The 22,289-nt window shown below is 35.0% G+C and overlaps 1 protein-coding gene across 1 annotated transcript in view; it reads left to right on the forward strand.

The window, feature by feature from the left end:
- The window catches only part of LOC134277886 (protein polybromo-1-like), a 62,693-nt gene that overhangs the window by 28,873 nt on the left and 11,531 nt on the right, over positions 1-22,289 (forward strand). Inside the window, exons 25-33 of the mRNA XM_062760178.1 lie at positions 182-283; positions 1,450-1,524; positions 1,856-2,002; positions 2,199-2,283; positions 2,519-2,591; positions 3,523-3,695; positions 5,034-5,131; positions 5,672-5,743; positions 21,753-21,917. Of these exons, the coding sequence (XP_062616162.1) occupies positions 182-283; positions 1,450-1,524; positions 1,856-2,002; positions 2,199-2,283; positions 2,519-2,591; positions 3,523-3,695; positions 5,034-5,131; positions 5,672-5,743; positions 21,753-21,917 (990 nt within the window). The remainder of the gene's footprint in view (positions 1-181; positions 284-1,449; positions 1,525-1,855; positions 2,003-2,198; positions 2,284-2,518; positions 2,592-3,522; positions 3,696-5,033; positions 5,132-5,671; positions 5,744-21,752; positions 21,918-22,289) is intronic.

Raw genomic sequence — 22,289 nt, forward strand, 5'->3', positions numbered from 1 at the left:
GTGTTCACTTGGTTTCAAGAAATGTAAGTAAAATATAAAACCTATACACCTTAGGTAGTCATTTAAAAGAAATAGTTTGAAATAATGTTGAAATATAGCTTGAAATGCTAACTTCGGATTCGAAGATGATTGAGTGCTCTCATTCAGAATGGAAGTAATAATAATTGGTTTGATTTTACAGGAAGTCTTTAAGAGTGACTTTTATACCAGCATTCCTCTGTCTCAAGTCATCGGAAAGTGTTACGTTATGTACGTCAAAGATTACTTCAAGTCAAAGCCAGAGGTATGTTACATTGTACGTGAAAGATTACTTTGAGGAAAAACCCCAAAACTTGAAGATATTGTTCAAAGTTCTACATATAGGGATTAAAGCTGTACATTTGAGTTCTAACACTGTACATTGAATATTCAGTGACATTGTTTGTTTTATTTGTTTGTTTTATTTGTTTGTTTTAATTGTTTGTTTTATTTGTTTGTTTTATTTGTTGGTTTTATTTGTTTGTTTTAATTGTTTGTTTTATTTGTTTGTTTTATTAGTTTGTTTTATTACATACATGTGATAATTTCTATACCCAGATACTGTACAGCAGCTTTCAAAATACTGGAATTTTGGGTGAAAATACTGTACATTGCTAACCAAAAAACGGTACAAAAAAAAGGTACAAAATATCGACCAAAAAACAATGTAAGATGTTTATTTTTTAATAATAAATTTAAATCAATGTTCAGGTGCACCACTGCATAACATGTATCATGATTTAATTATTTTTCATTTCAAGAAACTCTTGAAGAATTTTGAATTTCGGCATAAAACTTTGCTAAATGCTGAACTTAGTAAAAAGTAGTGTTTAAAAACACTTTATTGTATGAATCTGGTCGTATCCATTCAGCTGCATTATTAAAATTGTACTAAAAATAATTTCTCTTAATCTGTGTTTAAATAGACAATACGTATGCCTGATCAAATAATGGATGAATTTTCGTTTTGCTGTCACAAAGTGTCTCCGATTCTTGTGAATGGTGTTTTCTTTGAAATGTCTTTACTTTTAATAAATTACAGTTTAAAAGAATCCTTGATAAACCTGTCTATTGAAAAGCAATCAGCTTAACAAATTAACACTTTGATATCCCCTAATTACGGTGTAATTATCACGGGAATATTTCACACCTTTGTTCATGCTGTTTTGTTTACATTAATTAAGGGCAGTAAGTCACGCATACTTCGAGATTTCCGGTGTTGCAAGAGCGGGAATGAAAGAAAAATGGCGGTTTCCAGTAAAAATATCAAAATACGGTACACATTTTCATTTCCCGTGAATTTTGTTGTACCGCCGGGACACCGTGATGGGGGTAGAAAATACGGGACATTTCCTGTACCTCCGGTACATATCACATGTATGTTATTAGTTTGTTTTATTTGTTTGTTTTATTTGTTTGTTTTATTTTCAGGGGTTTGAAGACAAGGATGTGTTTGTCTGTGAATCAAGATACAGTAACCGCCACAAGTCCTTCAAAAAAATCAAGGTCAGTGTACATAGACACAGAAAATTATTGCTGTTGCCATCATGTAATCTCGATTTCATTCTGTAGAATAGAGGAGCCTTCAAACTTCTGACTGCTCAATGTACAGGTCTTTATCAGGCATTTCTTTTAATGTCCAACTTGGACTAAGTGTCCTCAAAAGGGAAGTAACTCAAAAAATGTAGCTTATCTATTTAGGTTGTTTATGAAAATTACTCTTTGGAAAAACTTTTTTATAAGGTCTTCATGATGTCATTTAAATGTTGAATCAATATGTTTATTACCGGGATAAATGTGGAGTGATAAGAAATGATTATTATGATGATTTTTCTAGGTGTGGCAAATCCCTGGGGGAGACCAGGTTTCCCTGTCCCCGAGGGAAATCCCCCTCGTTCCGGTGCGAGTGTCCTCAGTGTTTGCTGGAAGAAAGGAAGAGGAAGTAGATGATGGCGCCACCAGTATCCTGGACAAAGAGAGAATTGTAGGTGTTAGATCTATAATATATCACTTGTATTTATAAGTATTTAAACTGACCTGTGTATTTACAAAACAAGTTGTGCTTATTTTGTTAAATAAGGGTTAGATTAAGGAGACTTAATAACACATTAATGATTACTTTAAAGAAAATTTCATACGGAAAGAAAATATGTAAATAAGAAATTATATTTCATTTTCAGGATGTCCCTCTAGAAAACCCCAGCCCAGAGGATGGATATAACTACTATGAACAACTATGCACACCTTACGGAACATTTAAAATAGGTAGGACATTTAATGTATAACTACTATGAACAACTATGCACACCATACGGAACATTTAAAATAGGTAGGACATTTAATGTATAACTACTATGAACAACTATGCACACCTTACGGAACATTTAAAATAGGTAGGACATTTAACGTGTCACCAGGCACACTTAAAGTGTGTACATGCTTTAACTGCAAGTTATCTTGGTACGCCATACTTAATGACCTTATGTTTATTTTCTTTTAGGTGACAGTGTTTTTTTGAAGAATAATACAGAATCTCCAGACATTAGTAGGATAGAGAAAATCTTTGTCATCAAGTAAGCTTTCTTACTTATTATACAAGGTATATAATTTTAGTCAAATAGACAAATAGTCAGATAGACAAATAGTCAGGTAGACAAATAGTCAGATACACCACTAGTCACTATTTAGCATGTTTAAGGTTCCCTGTTTCAGTATGTGAAGTTTTTTAGGTTCCCTATTTTAGTAATGATGCTCATTTCTTGTTCCGTATTTCACTTATAATTATTATATCACGTTTCAGTAACAAAGTTTATTTCATGTTCTGTATTTCAGTAATGGCACATATTTCACGGATACAGCTTTTGTTTTCTATTTCAGTAATGACACTTATTTCACGGGTACAGCTTTTGTTTTCTATTTCAGTAATGACGCGTATTTCACGGGTACGGCCTTTGTTTTCTATTTCAGTAATGACGCGTATTTCATTGCTATGATCTTTGTTTTCTATTTCAGTAATGACGCATATTTCATGGGTACAGCCTTTGTTTTCTATTTCAGTAATGGCGCATATTTCACAGGTACAGCCTTTGTTTTCTATTTCAGTAATGGCGCGTATTTCACGGGTACGGCCTTTGTTTTCTATTCCAGTAATGATTATTATTTCACAAGTACGGCCTTTGTTTTCAATAGTAATGACGCGTATTTCACCGGTACGGCCTTTGTTTTCTATTCCAGTAATGATTATTATTTCACGGGTTCTGCCTTTGTTTTCTATTTCAGTAATGATGCGTAGTTCACGGGTTCTGTCTTGCTTTTCTATTTCAGTACTGACACGTATTGTACTGGTACAGCCTTTGTTTTTTATTTCAGTAATGACGCACATTTCACGGGTACAGCCTTTGTTTTCTCTTTTAGTAATGATGCATATTTCATGGGTACGGCCTTTGTTTTCTATTTCAGTAATGACGCGTATTTCATTGCTATGATCTTTGTTTTCTATTTCAGTAATGACGCGTATTTCACGGGTACGGCCTTTGTTCGCCCTGCGGACATCCCTCACTCCCCGACACGACTGTTTTACAGACACGAGTTGTTCCTCAGTTCACAGGAGACTGTTCACCCGATATCTCAGATCTCAGGAAGATGTTGTGTGCTCCATCTCAAGGAATACTGCATCAGTAAGTTATCTCAATATCTGCATCAGTAAGTTATCTCAATATCTCAAGGAATAATGCATTAGTGATTTATCTCAATATCTCAAGGAATACTACATCAGTAAGTTATCTCAATATCTCAAGGAATAATGCATTAGTAAGTTATCTCAATATCTCAAGGAATACTGCATCAGTAAGTTATCTCAATATCTCAAGGAATACTGCATCAGTAAGTTATCTCAATATCTCAAGGAATACTACATCAGTAAGTTATCTCAATATCTCAAGGAATACTGCATCAGTAAGTTATCTCAATATCTCAAGGAATACTGCATCAGTAAGTTATCTCAATATCTCAAGGAATACTACATCAGTAAGTTATCTCAATATCTCAAGGAATACTGCATCAGTAAGTTATCTCAAGGAATAGTGCATCAGTAAGTTATCTCAATATCTCAAGGAATACTGCATTAATTATTTATCTCAGTATCTCAAGGAATACTGAATCAGTAAGTTATCTTGATTATTGATAGCAATATTGTTAATTTATCTCAATATTTCAACTTACATACTTACTTTGTGCACTATTTCAACATCTCAATTACAGAAAGGCACTTTGTGCTCTATCTCAATATCTCAACTACAGATAGGTGCTTTGTGCTCTATCTCAATTATAGATAGGTGCTTTGTGCTCTTTCTCAACTACAGATAGGTGCTTTGTGCTATATCTCAATTACAGATAGGTGCTTTGTGCTCTTTCTCAACTACAGGTGGGTGCTTTGTGCTCTATCTCAATATCTTAATTACGGATAGATACTTTGTGCTCTATGTCATTATCTTAGCTACAGATGATACTGTATGCTCAGTGTAGAATTTGCAATCATGGAAAATTATTGAAACTGCATCTTAAAAGCACTGCTTCAGTAGAGGTCTATAAATCTGAGGTCTCTGATAGGTATTCAGTGTTCATCATGTTAATTGTCAAGTAATACTGCATTAGTAAGGGGTTTGCTTTCTTCAATGTACAAAGCTGTCTCAGATTCTATGTGCTTTGCAATCCATAAGAACAGGCCTGGGGGCTATAAAACTTAGTTTCACTTTTTCACTATGATTTCCTTAGGAAAAAGTAAGACAGAGGTCAAAAGTGAGCTCATCCAAGTTTTATGGCCCCAATGCCAGATCTCATGTTTGAGTAATCTTTATCTCAAAACCACATTTACTATATGTTAGCTTCTCTTAAAGTAGGAATATACAGCACAAATGAGAACTTAAATATAAAGCTTCACAAGTCCTAGAGAGAGATATGTTCAGACTTGTTTTCTGGTAACATCTTATGATATTTGATGATTTTGTTTCCTGCAGGTCGAGTGACAGAAATTCCTGAGGAGGACACCTATCTGTGTGAATCTAAAGTTCAGGAAGCCGACAGAACTGTCAAAAGACTTGGGAAGGGGTTAAAGGTGAGAGATTAAAACAATCAAAAGGCCAGGGAAAGGGTTGAAGGGGAGAGATTAAAACAGTAGAACAGTTTGGGAAGGGGTTCAAGGATAGAGATTAAAACAGTCAAAAGACTTGGGAAAGGGTTAAAAGTGAGAGATAAAAACATTCAAAAGACTTAGGAAGGGGTTAAAAGTTAAAGATTAAAAAAGTCAAAAGGCTAGGGAAGGGGTTAAAGGTGAGAGATTAAAACAGTCAAAAGGCTCAGGAAAGGGTCAAAGGGGAGAGATTAAAACAATCAAAAGGCTGGGGTAGGGGTTAAAGGTGAGAGATTAAAACAGTCAAAAGGTTCGGGAAGGGGTTAAAGGTGAGACAAAAACATCCAATTGGTTGGGGCTCAAGATGATAGAAAATAAAACAGCCAGTAGGTGAGGGAGGGGCTTAACATGTGAGATAGCCAATAGGTTTGGGAGTTTTTAGTTTAATTTTGTGTTATATTTATCACTTGATTCAACCAGAAATTTGAGGAAAGTTATCCATTAAACTTTATTTTTTTCTCACAGAAGTACAACTTATCAGGACTAGTGACTGATGATGAAATCTTCTTCTACAAGAAACCCATCACGCCTCAGAAGGTAGGTGCTTCATACTCCTACTTTACTTGGTTAGGGGTGAGGGTAAATGGAGGGTGAACCAATAGAGAATTTACCACAATTCCTATGATAGCATCTTCACCCATTACAGCCTTTGCCTATGGTGGAGGTAATTTGATGTTGATTCTAATCTCAACTGTAGGACTAAATCATCCATCTACCATTCACACACCCCACCCTCCCCACACCCAAATAAAAAGTATTAAATAAGGGATCCAAGTACTGTATTCCAGATTTATGATTCTGTTGTTTTAGATCTGGAACATATGAAGTGTTTGTCACTTAAGGAATGGGTTTAAGTTTTGTTAGCTCACCTGAGCTGAAAGCTCAAGTGAGCTTTTCTGATCACATTTTGTCCGGCGTCCGTCTGTCTAGCTGTCCGTCTGTCTGTAAACTTTTCACATTTTCGATTTCTCAAGAACCGCTGGGCCAATTTCAACCAAACTTGCCACAAAGCATCCTTGGGTGAAGGGGATTCAAGTTTGTTCAAATGAAGGGCCACGCCCTCATTCAAGGGGAGATAATTGGGAATAACTGAAAATTTGGTGGCATATTTTAAAAATCTTCTTCTCAAGAATCACTGTGCCAGGAAAGATGAAACTTATGGAGAAACATCCTCAGATAGTGTAGATTCAAGTTTGTTCAAATCATGACCCCCGGGGGTAGGGCGGGGCCAAAATGGCTGACCAAAGTTTTACATAGAAATATATAGGAAAATTCTTTAAAAATTTTCTTCTCAGGAATGACAAAGCCATAATTAATCATTAGCTCACCTCAACGAAGTTGGGGGAGCTTTTGTAATACCCTCGACCTCGGTGTCGGCGTTGGCGTCCCAGGTTAAGTTTTTTGGAGCAGTTTTCTTTTTAAGTACTTCTATGTCCTATATTGATTAGACATGCATGGAAGATGCTTCTAATGTGTTTCATTGTACCAGTCAAAGTTTCAGATGCTGCAATTTCAGCAAAGGAATGGCCAGGTTAATGTTTTTGGAGCAGGTTAACATTTTTGGTGCAGTTTTTGGTGCAGGTTTCATTTCCAAGTAACTATAAGCCCTATGTTGACCAAACTTGCATGGTTGATACATCTAAGGATGCATACTACTGGGCTTGCTTCGGATGCTGAATCTGACCTACATTTTCCGGATGAGTGAACAGGTTAAAGTTTTTGGTGCAGGTTTCATTTCCAAGTAACTATAAGCCCTATGTTGACCAAACTTGCATGGATGATACATCTAAGGATGCATACTACCGGGCTTGCTTCGGATGCTGAATCTGACCTACATATTCCGGTTGAGTGAACAGGTTAAATTTTTTAGCTCACCTGAGCCAAAGGCTCAAGTGAGCTTTTCTGATCACAATTTGTCCGTTGTCTGTCGTCGTTGTCGTCGTCGTTGTTGTAAACTTTTCACATTTTCGACTTCTTCTCAAGAACCACTGGGCCAAATTCAACCAAACTTGCCACAAAGCATCCTTGGGTAAAGGGGATTCAAGTTTGTTCAAATGAAGGGCCACGCCCTTTTCCAAGGGGAGATAATTATGAATTAGAGAAAAATTAATGGCATTTTTAAAAAATCTTCTTCTCAAGAACCACTGGGCCAGGAAAGATGAAACTCATGTGGAATCATCCTCAGGTAGTGTAGATTCAAGTTTGTTCAAATCATGACCCCCGGGGCTAGGGTGGGGCCAAAATACCCAAGTTTTACATAGGAATATATAGGAAAAATCTTTAAAAATCTTCTTCTCAAGAACCACTGGGCCAGGAAAGATGAAACTTATGTGGAATCATCCTCAGGTAGTGTAGATTCAAGTTTGTTCAAATCATGACCCCCGGGGCTAGGGTGGGGCCAAAATGGCCGACCCAAGTTTTACATAGGAATATATAGGAAAAATCTTTAAAAATCTTCTTCTCAAGAACCACTGGGCCAGGAAAGATGAAACTCATGTGGAATCATCCTCAGGTAGTGTAGATTCAAGTTTGTTCAAATCATGACCCCCGGGGCTAGGGTGGGGCCAAAATGGGCGACCCAAGTTTTACATAGGAATATATAGGAAAAATCTTTAAAAATCTTCTTCTCAAGAACCACTGGGCCAGGAAAGATGAAACTCATGTGGAATCATCCTCAGATGGTGTAGATTCAAGTTTGTTCAAATCATGACCCCCAGGGCTAGGGTGGGGCCAAAATGGGCGACCCAAGTTTAACATAGGAATGTAAAGGGAAAATCTTTAAAAATCTTCTTCTCAAGAACCACTGGGCCAGGAAAGATGAAACTCATGTGGAATCATCCTCAGATGGTGTACATTCAAGTTTGTTCAATTCATGACCCCCGGGGCTAGGATGGAGCCAAAAAGGCTGACCCAATTTTTACATAGGGATTTTTAGGGAAGCCTTTAAAAATCTTCTTTTCAAGTACTTCAAAGCTATGATTAGTGATTTTAATATGGAATCATCTTCAGGTAGTGTAGATTCTAGTTTGTTCAAATCATGAACCCCTTGTCGGGTTAAAATTCAACCCCCCCCCCCCCCCCCCAGTAACCTTTCAGTTCTGATCTGATATAGTTGCTTTTTCCTAGCCAATGTGCTCAGGTGAGCGCTGTGGCCCCTGGGCCTCTTGTTTGTGCAGGTTTCATTTCCAAGTAACTATAAGCCCAATGTTGACACTTGCATGGATGATACATCTAAGGATGCATACTACCGGGCTTGCTTCGGATGCTGAATCTGACCTACATTTTCTGGTTGAGTGAACAGGTTAAAGTTTTTGGTGCAGGTTTCATTTCCAAGTAACTATAAGCCCTAAGTTGACCAAACTTGCATGGATGATACATCTAAGGATGCATACTATCAGGCTTGCTTCAGATGCTGAATCTGACCTACATTTTCCGGTTGAGTGAACAGGTAAAATTTTTTTGGGCAGGTTTTATTTCCAAGTTACTATAAGCCCTATGTTGACCAAACTTGCATGGATGATAGGTCTAAGGATGCATATTACCGGGCTTGCTTCGGATGCTGAATCTGACTTACATTTTCCGGTTGAGTGAACAGGTTAAAGTTTTTGGTGCAGGTTTCATTTCCAAGTAACTATAAGCCCTATGTTGACCAAACTTGCATCGATGATACATCTAAGGATGCATACTACCAGGCTTGCTTCGGATGCTGAATCTGATCTACAATGTACATTTTCCGGTTAAGTGAACAGGTTCAAGTTTTTGTTGCATAATTCATTTCCAAGTAACTATGACTTCTTTAATGACCAAACTTGCACGGATGATACATCTAAGGATGCATACTACCGGGCTTGCTTCAGATGCTGAATCTGACCTACATTTTCTGGTTGAGTGAACAGGTTAAAGTTTTTGGTGCAGGTTTCATTTCCAAGTAACTATAAGCCCTATGTTGACCAAACTTGCATGGATGATACATCTAAGGATGCATACTACCAGGCTTGCTTCGGATGCTGAATCTGACCTACATTTTGTGGATGAGTGAAAATGTTAGTTTGTGATGAATGTATCATTTCCAATTAACTATGAGCCCTATAATGAGCAAACTTGCATGGACGATACATCTTAGGATGCACACTAATGGACTTACTTTGGAGTTGAATTCGACATACATTTTTTCAGATAATAGACCAGGTAAAAGTTATGGGTGCAGGTCAATTACCAAAAAACTTGAAGGCTTATATAACATTGTATAAACCAAACCAAACTTGCACAAATGTTGCATCAGGAGATGAAAACTCTAAAATTTGCTTCAGATGCTTAATTTTAATTACATTTTCATGAACAACTAGTTTAAATTGTTTATGTAGGTATATTTCAAAGTATCAGATCAAAATTGCTTAAATATTTTCATTTTTGGAATGTACACTTTTTGTTGGTTAATTGTGTGACTTTGCCTTACTTAAAGACAACATTCGTTGAGGTGAGCTCTGTAATCTCTGATTACCTATGTTTTTTATATGAAAGCATGCTCAGGTAGTGAAGATTCAAGTTAATCAACATATTCAAAATTTTATCACTGACTATGGAGTTGTTGTTGTAGTAAAACAAATTTTTAATTTTTTTTTTTTGACTTGAAGTTAAGTCAGGAACATAAATCAAATCTTGTTAGGGCCCCGCAAGGATTTGCGGGTGCCCTATAGTAATCACTCTGTCTGTCTGTCCGTCTGTCATTCTTCCGTCCACAAATTTCCTGTTTTTTTTCCTAATAACTTTTTTTATGGTAGCCCAATTAAGTTCAAATTTGGTATGGTAGTTCAGTAGGCAAAAAGACATATTTTGATGCTAAGTTTGTCTCTCTATGTCCTCTGGTTTGGAGCTAGGGTGGTGGGATAGATTCCTTAACTATGCATTAAAATGAATGGGCAACTTTTTTTATGGTTGCCCATTCAAGTAGAAATTTGGTATGGTAGTTCAGTAGGCAGAAATACACATTTTGATGCTAAGTTTGGTTCTCTATGTCACCTGGTTTGGAGCTAGGGTGGTGGGGTAGATTCCTTAACTTTATATATAAGAATGCATTGGCAAAGAGAGATAACTGCTGAAGATGTTCTCATTTTAAACTGAATGATGCTATGAGTCCCATGGGATTAATTAGCTTTCCTCCTGAAGGAAATCCAGAGCATTATCTTTATCTGTCACATTGAGATGAATTACCACCTCTGTCTGCAATGAAGTTTGTTTTGAAGTTAAGTCAATTTGGAATGCTATGAACACTCTGAAATGTGGATTTAATATAAAATTTTATAATTTTTTTTTTTTTTGTTTTATAGTTATGATTTCATTGAATTCTAAAAACAAGAAATAGATTAAAGAAGAGTTTTTGATTTACTTTTTTTCACTTTGTGTTAATTCAAGAATATTATTAATTTTTAACCCTTTGTGTGCTGACTTGTTTTACGTGCGCTGTAACCTCAGGACTGAGTTGTTTTGTAATATCAACAAAATTATCACAATGGTGTACTAAAATGCAAATATCTAAAATTGTTGACAACCAATTTGCTTGAAATTTGGCAAATATATAGCAAATGTTGTGTTTTTTAATCTAAACTATTTTTTTTTTAAATCTAATATTTTATGTTGCCATGGAAACCAAAATTTCAAAAAAATTATTTTAAAATGACTTTTTAGCATTTTAACTATATTTTTCAGAGAAAATATTGCACTTTGATGAAAAAAAAATAAATCAGTTGCTTTAAAAATTCAATTTTAGTTCAATATTATGCAAAAAAAAAATTAATTTAAACAATAACTCAATTATAAAGTCAATGTTATATATACCGTTATGTTGTGAAAAGTCATATTGTATACTTATCTGAGTAAGGGATATATTCATGTAGGTTTAAGTGAATTCTGATTCAAGTTAATGGATTTTTTTTCAGATTTTAACTAAAAAGAGTGTAAATTGAAGATTCGATTAGCCTGTAAATATAAAACCAGTGATTATTTTAAGAAATATCGGCAATCATATAAGAAAGTATGATCCTCAAAGAATATGCAGTTTTTTGAGGTTGGGAAATCTTGGAGCAAATTGGCATAACAATGAACTAATTGCTGTTACTAGTATTCATTTTCAAATTAAAGCAGTCAATATGTTAAATAAATTTAAAAAAAAAATAAAATAACATTTATACTAAGTTATAGAGGTCTTATTTTCTAATGACTGGTATCTAACAGCCCTAAATATACTCTAGTAATTCTCAAATCTTTTTTTTTATTTTGCTTTTATTGAAGAAAATGCATTTCTCCATGTTATTTGTAAAGTTTACATATTCATCAACTTTCCTCCCACAGTACTTCTCACTCTGTAAGAAATGGCATTTATTTTAGAAGTTTTATTCCTGGCTGGCAACAATAATTGCAGCAGGAAAACTAGTACTTTAAATTTTAGAAATTTAAGCACCTTTAACAGTCATTTATAATGTTTTCAAAAATGACTTCATTCAATGTGGTCACTGGTGAATAACAGTTTTGATTTTTTTCAATTGATTTTAGTTAATGATGGTTGACAGATATGTACCATAATATCAATCAATATATTATGAAATACTTTTAAGTTTATGCAAGTCTAATGGTATGGGTCATGGATATAGGCCAAGTAAGCTCAGTCAGTAGAACATCTGACCGGTGATGCAGGGGCCCCTTCTTAGATTCACGGTCCAGCCGTGCATTTTCTCCTTCCTTGTTACATATTTGATGCTATTGACACCTCTGGATTTGCAAGTGAAAGTCCTGTCAGGGGCTAATAAGAATTTGGGTTGTGTCTGCAAGGATAAAGATAACTTTAAAGAGGGATATGTAATGGTTTTGCTATGGGTATCAACCTGGGTAGCTCATTCGGTAGAGCACCTGTCTAGTGAAGCAGCCTGCTGCAGGGTTCCTGAGTTCAATTCCTGGTTGAACCATAGTTACCATACATTTTCTCCTTTCCTATTACACAAGTTTTAAATGTGCCTGAATTTTTACTTCAACAAAAAATATTATTCCTAATACTGTATACAGGGAAATTTTCGCCCCTGTTTTATTTTTGCCCCTTTCACCCTCTCCTTGATTGGGCGAATTCAAATTACACCTCATAATTTCCTAAACAGAACTATGACTGGGTGAATTTAAAACATGGCAAAATTGTTCACAAGTTCAAAAGGGCGAAAATAACACAGGGCGAAAATAACCCTGTATACAGTAATGAAATATATATTTGATTTCCACTATGGGATTTCTTTATATTCTTAGTAACTATTCACTTTTTCATATTTAAAAAATAAACATATCTTTGGAGACCCAAAAGTAATCTTTGTTGATAAGTAATTGTATACGAATTTGCATTTTGGGAAAAAAAATTTTGACCATCATTAAAAAAAATTCTCACAGCAAATCTTAGCCTTTTTTCTGTATTCATTTACTGTTACATATCTAGAAGGGATGGAATGTAGAAGCTTCTTGGGCCTTATAAATTTTTAAACTAGAGGACATATTACATATTAATAGGTGAAAACTTGTACAGTGTGTACTTTTGAGTTTGAGAAGTACAATTCCTATTACAGTAAAACTCAGTTATAACGAAGTCACTGGGACCTATGAAATTACTTCACTATATCTGTAATTAGTTATAACTGTATAAGAAATCAATTAAATTTATTTAGCTTGGTATCCAAATTGACTTCGCTATATCTGTAAATTCGCAATATTCGTGTTCGTACTAAACAAGTTTTGCTGTATTACCCAGTCTATATTATACAATTATTGCTGTTTTTGAGGTCAATACAATGATTTAGCCATCTGAGGAGTACAATATTCACCGAGCCCGAAGGGCGAGGTGAATATTGTACTTCGAAGATGGCTAAATCATTGTATTGACCGAAAAAACAGCAATAATTGTTTTATTATATGATTCACCGATAAAATTATACAGTTCATTACTTGTTTGCATTTAATTAAGTCATAGCCAAATACAAGAGAGAAGCAAAATTAAAATGTAAATAAACCTTACTAGTTGTAGCAATTTGATTTTTTTTTTTTATCAATTTTAGTTGCCATGAAAAAAATGTGTCAGTTTTTATAGGATAGATTTTGAAATGAAGGAGTATTATTAGAGAACACTGACAGCCAAACAGTAAAAATTGTTGTTCAGTTAAAGTGTTGGAGGGGGTCCCTGCATACCCTCTTACCACCCTCACCCGAAAATATATATATTCGCATATGTTTTGTTCACATGAAAAAAAGTCATGGTCGTCGAAATAGCTTTCCAAAAAGATTTGTATCAATTTGGAATTTCCCGATCTATTTTTAGATCAATGTAGAGGAAATAAATCCTTGTATTCACCTGGAACGTCACGTGCAGGTCAATACAACGTAGTATTTTTCTAACATAGTTGGATATCAGCCAATCAGAGAGATGGAAATTATTCAATCATATAATTTATAATATATAATCATATAACCCGAGGCCTTCTGATTGCACTCTGAATACTTCGGGTACTTTTCTATTGTCATCCGGGTGAGTTATCTTTTCTTGGGCGAAGAGTTTCACACTGTGCAGAAAGCTGGGGTTTTAGTTAGATAAAAGCTTTTTTTCGATGGATATATCTGAAATATTTTAGCCTGGATAAGTACTAGGACATTATTTGCGCTAGTTACTTTCAGGATTTTTGTAACTTTTCTCAAGTAAGTTGTTTCTTGACTTTTTTTAAAAATCGTGTGCTACTTTCGATTCTTCCCTTGTGTATTTTTATATGTGAAGTAGAGAACAGAGTGGGTAAGATGCCCCTGTGCCTTTATTTCAAAGCAAAGCTTGATTAACGAATGTAAACAACGTGCACAGAAAAACGTCTGTGACTTGCCAGATTCAATCTCGCGCATTATTGTTTTCATTTAGACAATGTAATGTATGTCTACTTACAAAACACCAAATAAACAAATAATAACTACCGTATGTCCAAAATATAAAACTTTGCCGACCATATAAGCTCTCGATATGCTTCAGACTGAAGTTCAGTAGCATGTGCATCCTACTTTCGTTTTAACAGGAAGAACTTTGCAAGGTTAAGGTCAAGTCAAGTTAACCAGAGTTTTTCTGCTAAAATATCGAAAATTTCTAAGTAATTTTAAGTCTACTAACACAAATTTATTAGAATTATTGATATTTAACTATTTTTTTGATTTATTTCTTTATTTTCCTTTATATTTGAGCAAGTTAGTAGATATTTATTACATGCGCGTTTTTTCCCTGTTTCCAAAAATAGCGGACTGACTTTCATCGTGACAAACGCCAAACACCTTCACTTTAAATCACAATTTCACAAACAATTCGCATATTTTCACATCTTAATTACCTATTTTTCAATGTGTTGTAGTTGTATAATACATTTTGATAGATTCTGAATAATTCACAGCTCATTTATACGTTTTATACGACGTTTTATGTGACGAAGCGCTAATTTCAGACGCAGACCCAACATATTGGGTTCCCGCACGCAAGCGTTTGTGACGTCAGACCCAATATATTGGGTTCCCGCACACAAAGGGTTAAGTTAGTTGTATAAAAACCCCATTCTATCATTAATACTGAAAAGTTCTTATTATAACTTTAGAAGAAAATGATGAGAGAGGTACAATTAATCCCTTGGGATTAATTATCTAGCCTGCTGCAGAAAATTTAGTAGGCTTTTCTTTATCTGTCACTTTAAGATTAATGAAAACCTTTGTCTGCAACTGCTGTTTGTTTGAAGTTAAGGTCAAGCCTTCATGTCATATTTGCATTCATTGAAGGCTGGCATTTTATATAACACAAGCTTAATAATTGTTTAAAGATATATTTAATATTAAGTTGTTCTTTACTGCCTAATGTTAATACGAGGGTATTTTTTTCAGGTTTTTGAATATTCAGGAATTATCTTAAAATTTTAAGAATACAGTTGCTGTTGCTTATTTTTTGTACATTTTTTAATCATTCTGTAAGCTGCACCCTTTTAATTCTATCCCATGGCGGGGCCCTTGCTGACTGGTCAGTTTTCTAGTATTATCACATGAATTACACACACACAGGAACGCTAATCAAAAACTTGAATCCCACATGGGACTTAGAGACCGGTCCTTCAGATGAGATCCTAAAATCCGACGTCCCGTGTCACAGTAGGTGCTAGCACAAAAAAGATTCCTCCTTTATTTAAGCACACAAAAAGTAGGACAAAGTTTGTAGCTTTCTACAGGCAAGTGGTGGCATATCCATATGAATGAAAAATCTTGAGAGGGACGTTAAACAACATACAAGTACAATCAATCATTTAAAACTTGTATCACCACATTATTCCAGTCTTTTTACTGGTAATACTTAATATTTGAAAATTTATAATGACACACCAAAAAAGGAAACATGGATTCTTTGTACTTTTAAGTTGTTTGAAAAGGTGCATTCAGAAATATAAATTAATTGTTATTTTCCTGTCTTTGACTTTGAACTCACTGAAATCAAAATTTTATGCTAAAATGTGTTCATTATGTATAGCATATCAGATATATTTAGTAAGGAAATAGCACTTTTGGTGCCTTTTTCTTTTATTTTGTTCTTTGAATTCATATATTATTTAAGGAATGAAGCTTATTTCAACTTATGTTATCCGATATAACATAACTTGGGTCAGTTTACGCTTTATAAACCGCGAAGCGTTTTTAAATAAGCGTAAACTGCCCCAAGTTTTATTATATCGGATAACATAAGTTGAAATAAGCTTCATTTCTTATAGTTTAATTTCAATGTAGACAATGAGACAATATTTCCTCCAGGAAAAGGCTTCAAAGTGAGCATTACTTTAAAAGTAACGTCAAGCGGAGTGATACATTTTCGACGTAACTCATTGTGACGTAGGCAAGTTATGTTATACAAAATGGATAAAACCGTTTAACCAATCAAATGACACGTGAAAACTGAAATTAAATTATATCAACGTATTAAATAAAATATGAGCATACTCAACTCTTTGTTTTAATAAGCTCTCAGTTTTAATTGTGTCTGTCACATAAGTTACTCGCTTGATTTGTTCTCTGACATGTGTGGTACAAAGTAAACACTATAATCATGATAATAGTATACTCATAATGTGTAAATGTGAAGTAGTTTTATGTGCAAGTTATATTTAGTATCTATTAAAAGTATCTCAAAAATTATGATTTTTATAAGAAGGACTTTTGATCTTGAAAACTGTTCGTTATCTCTATATGTTTCATTAAGATGGAAGACACCATTTAAGTTACTCTGAAAAGTCTCCAGTAACTTTTTTTTTTTAAATATATGAATATAAAGTGAACCCATTTCTTCAGTTTGGAATAGAATTTCCCAGAACTTTTGCTTTGAATTCCAGAAATATGTTAGTAATTAATTGTAATTTTACTTTCAAGCTCTGTTTCAGTGTTTTCAGTCATATATGTCTGAGTTTATTTTGAAGAACTGACTTTTCAACCTTCAGAGTGATTCTTACTGTCCTTTCCACAAATAAAGTCCTTATAGCTTAGAAAAGAAGTTTCCTATCTTAATAATTTTTATACCATAAAAATTGTTGAGAGATGATAAAAAATAATTGCAGCTTTAATTTAACACATCGATAAATCCAAGTCATTAAGTCTTTGATCCATAGCCAGTCAGTTTATTAAATGTGTGTCTCTTTGTTGGCAATAACATGATGAAAGAAAAATGAAATGAAGTGGCAGGAAACTTGTGCATCTTTCTGTCATATCAGCGTATCAGCAGGGAGGAAAAATTGAATGGGGCAGTGTAAGATCTGACATAATATACACACTAACTAGATCATTATGTAGAAGAGCTGATGATTACCGTATTCTACTGAATAACTTGATTGAAGTTGAATTATGACACAAAGAAAATGTCTGCTACAGCTAGCTGATAATCTGGGCATTAGGTAGCATCTTCTGAGTTTATTTATAAGTGGAATCCCAGTGAGAGTTATTCTGGGTACCTGCTGAGAAATCCCCCATGTGGCCAAAATAAAAAGAGTGATTAGAGGCATCACACCCTCAGCAGTAGAGGTCTCCCTGACAATGTGCATAGTATATTGATCCTAGTCTGAGAGAGCATTATCTGTCATGTGTCTGCTGCCTGCTGCTTTTGTTTGGGTTCAAAATTCAACCATTTCCTGAATATTTAATCATATTAAAAGGGGTTTCTCACTCTTTAATGCATTAACTGATAATCAATAATTCAAAGCAGCCTAAAGCGCGACAGAGTTCTGGCTGGCTTGTCATCAGCTGAGTCTGTATTATCTGTCATTAATCAATATTTGTTTGGCGTTAGAGACAGACTGACTAAATCAATACTAGTTCAGCATCTCCTGCCTTAAGTGTGGGTAGGGATAGTAATCCATCAGAGAGGGGGTACACCTTACTTACTGTGCTAAATCTCAGATCCTGGAGTATAAAAAACCCCAAACATCTACAGAACCGTAAAATCAATAGAGAGAGATTATTACTGGGTGATGTAACGGATTCAGACTGAATACATTATCCTGGTTTGTGGTGGGTGTGTCCGACATTTCTGAAGCTGAGGATGTTACCAGATACCAGGTTCTGTATAGTAGAGGTAGGGTGTACTTATGTCTGTCAGTAGCTGTGTAGAGAGGGGGGAGACTGCTGCAGTAGATTATCTGTGGCAGTATTTATCCTCAATCAATACTCTGTGTGTGCGTGTGTGTATGGCTGGGGAAGGCTGTGATTTTCTGTGAGTGAGGTTCATCTCAGTTCAGTGTTGTTTATCTGTGAGTGGAGAGATCTGGAGCCTGAATTATTTGAATTACTGTACAATGTTAGGAACACTCAGCCTATTTTATAGACTTTGTTTTGACCTAAGGAAACTAAGGGTCACTAGCTTATTAACATATTTGAGTCTGCTGTTCAGGGTTGGGTACTGTCAATAATTGCAATGTATTAGTGCTGTATATCTCTGCACTATATCATCTTATGCTTTATTATTTACTAATATCAGCCAAGTCAAGTGTGCTCAGTAATACAGTATTATTAAATTCAGCATTATAAATAAAAAATACAATGCCATTGCATATAAACAGTTCATATAATAAACATAATTTACAATTTGTATCATGGCTGCGGTGTTTTTCCTTTGAAGTCAAGTGTACAATAACTGGAGATACACCGATGGGCAGAGCCAGCTAAAACTGTGCCTGTAAATAAATTATTGAACACCAAGGCCATTTCATCATTTTAAATTACATGTATATTGAATTTGAATTACAGAATGAATGGGCTTTGTAATATACAAATGCAAAATTTCTGCATTATTGCCAAGTAAAATAAAAGTATTTCACATAAATTACAGTACGTATATATCCCAAACTACGAAATGATTTTACAGAGCTCTTCAAATAATCAATCCACAGCAACGAGAAATCAAATTCTTGACATGAATTCCACACAGAAATGTATTAAGTATCCCACCTATTGTAAAATAGGCTTAAGCTGTACTGCATCCACAGATGAAGAGTAATTGACCCTGACACAGCGTTTTCGTGAATACTACAACTCTCGAACATGTCAAATGATCAACGAGTATCTTTTTTTCTTGATTTTCGGATAACACTTGAATTTACCTTCTTCAACTTGAATTTTTCTTCTTTCAAATTGATATCCAAAGGTTTTCTTGTGAATTTCATTAACAATCCAGGGGCGGATCCAGCAATTTTTGAAGGGGGGAGGCTCCAGGTCGGTGCCCCAACACTCATGCACAGAATCACACCTCGGCCACTTTAAGTCCGTAGCTACATTTAAAAGAAAGGGGTCCTCCAAAAACAGTTGACAAGGAAAAAAACCCTTCGCACCACACTCTAAAATCCTTGGGGGGAGTGCTGGGATGCTGCAATCTGTCATCCTTTCTCATGAACACACACACGTAAAATGTTTATTTTAAAAATACTGACAGGAAGGAGAGATTATCCATGCGGTCACCTGAAAAAAACTACATTTTCTATTGGTGTAATTAAAAATCATGCTGAAAATCTGTGACATGACGTTTGATTGGCCATGATACAAGAAAGTTATTGAATATTTATTATAGTGTATCCTGATTTATTTGGACGAATAACGTCCAAATAACTCAGGATACACCATATATTCAATAACTATTACATATTACATGACAAAATATTTACTGTAGACATACTTTTATCTTATTGAGGTGTTTAACAAATTAAACATAAAAGTTTTGATTAATAAAACATTTCTTTTTAAGGTTTTAATGTGCATGTTAAAGAATGTCCTAAGTGTCAAAATAAGTTTTAAGATAACACTTTGGGTTTTAAGTAAATTTACCACATGCCCAACCCTTATCTACATGTATATTTACAAATAATTTAATTTTGTTTGTATTCTCATAGTCTATAAATGGTTAATATTAAAAAAGGAACACAAATTATTTCTGTATTCCCCATTTTCAAAAGTCAGTTATCTCCCCTCAAAATCGGAACTCTTCTACACTAGCCTAACTTCCGCGGACTACGCAATATACGATAATCCAACAAAATAGTGATCAACTTACATGCTGTATTTAAAAATTTTAAAAGAAGGAAACGGTTTGCATTTTTTTAGATAATGAATTATGTTATAAAGGGTCTATTAGCCCCCCCCCCCTTTCTAGAAAGCAATACGAATTAGCCAGGCACGTAGCATCGTCTTTCTGGGGGGGGGGAGCCAAAGAATATATTTTTTTCTTACCTGGAAAAGTTGACAAGCAAAGAAAAACCTTGCCTAAAGTTGAAGAAGCTACTTATTTCAGTACCAGTTCCTTGGCATACAATAATACTTTTCCCTTATATAACTTTACCGTAGTATTAACTGTGTGTGTGCGGGGGAGGGGGGGGGGGGCAACCTTTCTATCAATGAACATTTTCAATAGAAAAAGTAATATTGGGAAAAAAGTGGGGGTGGGGTAAGCGCCTTGGCTAGATTAATTCGTAAAAACTTTATAAATAAAAATTTGTTCCGCACATTTTGAAAATAATGATGATCCGTCTGCAGAACATCCACTACTGAAAATTAGCTTATTAGCTTTTTTTTTAAAATAGGCCTATTCGAATATGTATCAGCATTTTATCAGTAATTTGTTTCGTTTTTTTTTTTGTAAGGGGGGGGGGGGGGTCTTCACACAGCACCTAATTATAGTACTACACAGATTAATATAAATCCAGAAAGAGACTATGAGTGGGCAATTTAAAAAAAATACGAATCAGTTAAGATTTCTTTTTATTCACAAACACAATAACATTTTCCATATGACAGAGGCATTACACCATGAACATGTTTACATCAAGAACGTCCGCGGAAGTGACTTTATTTATAGCGCATGCGTATTAATCACAGTAAAAGAGTTCCTTTCAGGGGAAATAACTCACCTTTTGAAAATGGGGAATAACCTGGTTTAGTATGGTGACCGCCCAGTTAATAGTTATTCTTACAATGGTGACCTTATTTAAGGTCAGGTGTGATATATTTACTATAAAGTGTGGACCTAATTTTAGGTCATATGCAGGATATTTACAGGGGTGACCTTATTTTAGGTCAGATGTGGTATATTTACAGTGGTGACCTTATTTAAGGTCAGATGTGATATATTTACTATAAAGTGTGGACCTAATTTTAGGTCATATGCAATATATTTACATGGGTGACCTTATTTTAGGTCAGATGTGGTATATTTACAGTGGTGACCTTATTTAAGGTCAGATGTGATATACCATATAATCCCTATTAACCGCCCCGGGTGCTTAAAAAATTGCAAAAGGGGGGCGGTTATTTTGGTGTTCGCTTTGTGATAATTAATGTCATATTTTAACTTCATAAAATTGTTTGAAAATAAAAATAATATGAGAAACATATAAGATAAGTCTAACTTTACTTAAAGTGAAGATAATCTACCCAAAGTGTGCTTAATTGTTCATTTTCCACTGAGAAATAACTTAGAAATTGGATATTAGACAAATTTCATTTTCACTTTCTTCACTTTTTTCATACAATTCTAGCTAATTTTTATCACGTACAGGGGGCTCTTATTTCCTGACAATTGAAAAAGACCTAAGGGGGTGCTTATAGGGGTAGGGGCGGTTAACAGGGATTATACGGTATTTACTATAAAGTGTGGACCTAATTTTAGGTCATATGCAATATATTTACATGGGTAACCTCATTTAAGGCCAGGTTTGATACATTTAGAGTGGTGACCTGATTTAATGTCAGATGTAATATATTTACAGGGGTGACCTTATTTTAGGTCAGGTGTGATATATTTACGGTGGTGACTTTATTTAAGGTCAGATGTGATATATTTACGGTGGTGACCTTATTTAAGGTCAGATGTGATATATTTACCATGTTGCCTTACCTGAGCCCTCAGTATGTTTAAATGTGTAATAGGAGCCCTCTCCCCTGCTAATGAAGGCAGCAGACGACACAATTATGTCTTGTTGTTATATTGCAGGAGCCCTCTCCCCTGCTGATGAAGGCAGCGGACGACACGTTTATGGACGACTCCCAGGATTCCACTCTAATGGACACGATGGATGAAAGCACCAACATGTCATTTGACACAGAGGCTAGTCACCAGGGATTCCCCGAGATACCCGCTATAAAGTCCACCAAAAAGGTGAGTCCAAAATTAGTACAAAGTCCAGCAGAAATGTGAGTCCAAAAACTAGTACAAAGTCAAGCAAACAGGTGAGTTCAAAATTTGTACAGAGCCTACCAGAAATGAAAGTCCAAAAACTAGTACAAAGTCCAGCAAACAGGTGATATAAAAAATCAGTTCTAATGCCTCAAAAAAGTAAAAAAAAAAAAAAATAGTACATTAAAGTCCACCAAAACTGTGATTCACCCACCTGGCTCAGTGGTTAGAGCGCCTGCTCTAAAGTGGTGAAGTAAGGAGTTGATCCTTACATGGCTGGTTCAAATTCCACTTTGGGAGGTGGAGACAATTAAAACTGAGGTCACGAGTTGCAGTGGGTGCATGCTGGCACAA

Source organism: Saccostrea cucullata, unplaced genomic scaffold (genome assembly GCF_032062105.1).
Source record: "Saccostrea cucullata isolate Sc308-1 unplaced genomic scaffold, CSIRO_AGI_Scuc_v1 ctg1250, whole genome shotgun sequence".
In the NCBI taxonomy this organism is placed as follows: domain Eukaryota; kingdom Metazoa; phylum Mollusca; class Bivalvia; order Ostreida; family Ostreidae; genus Saccostrea; species Saccostrea cuccullata.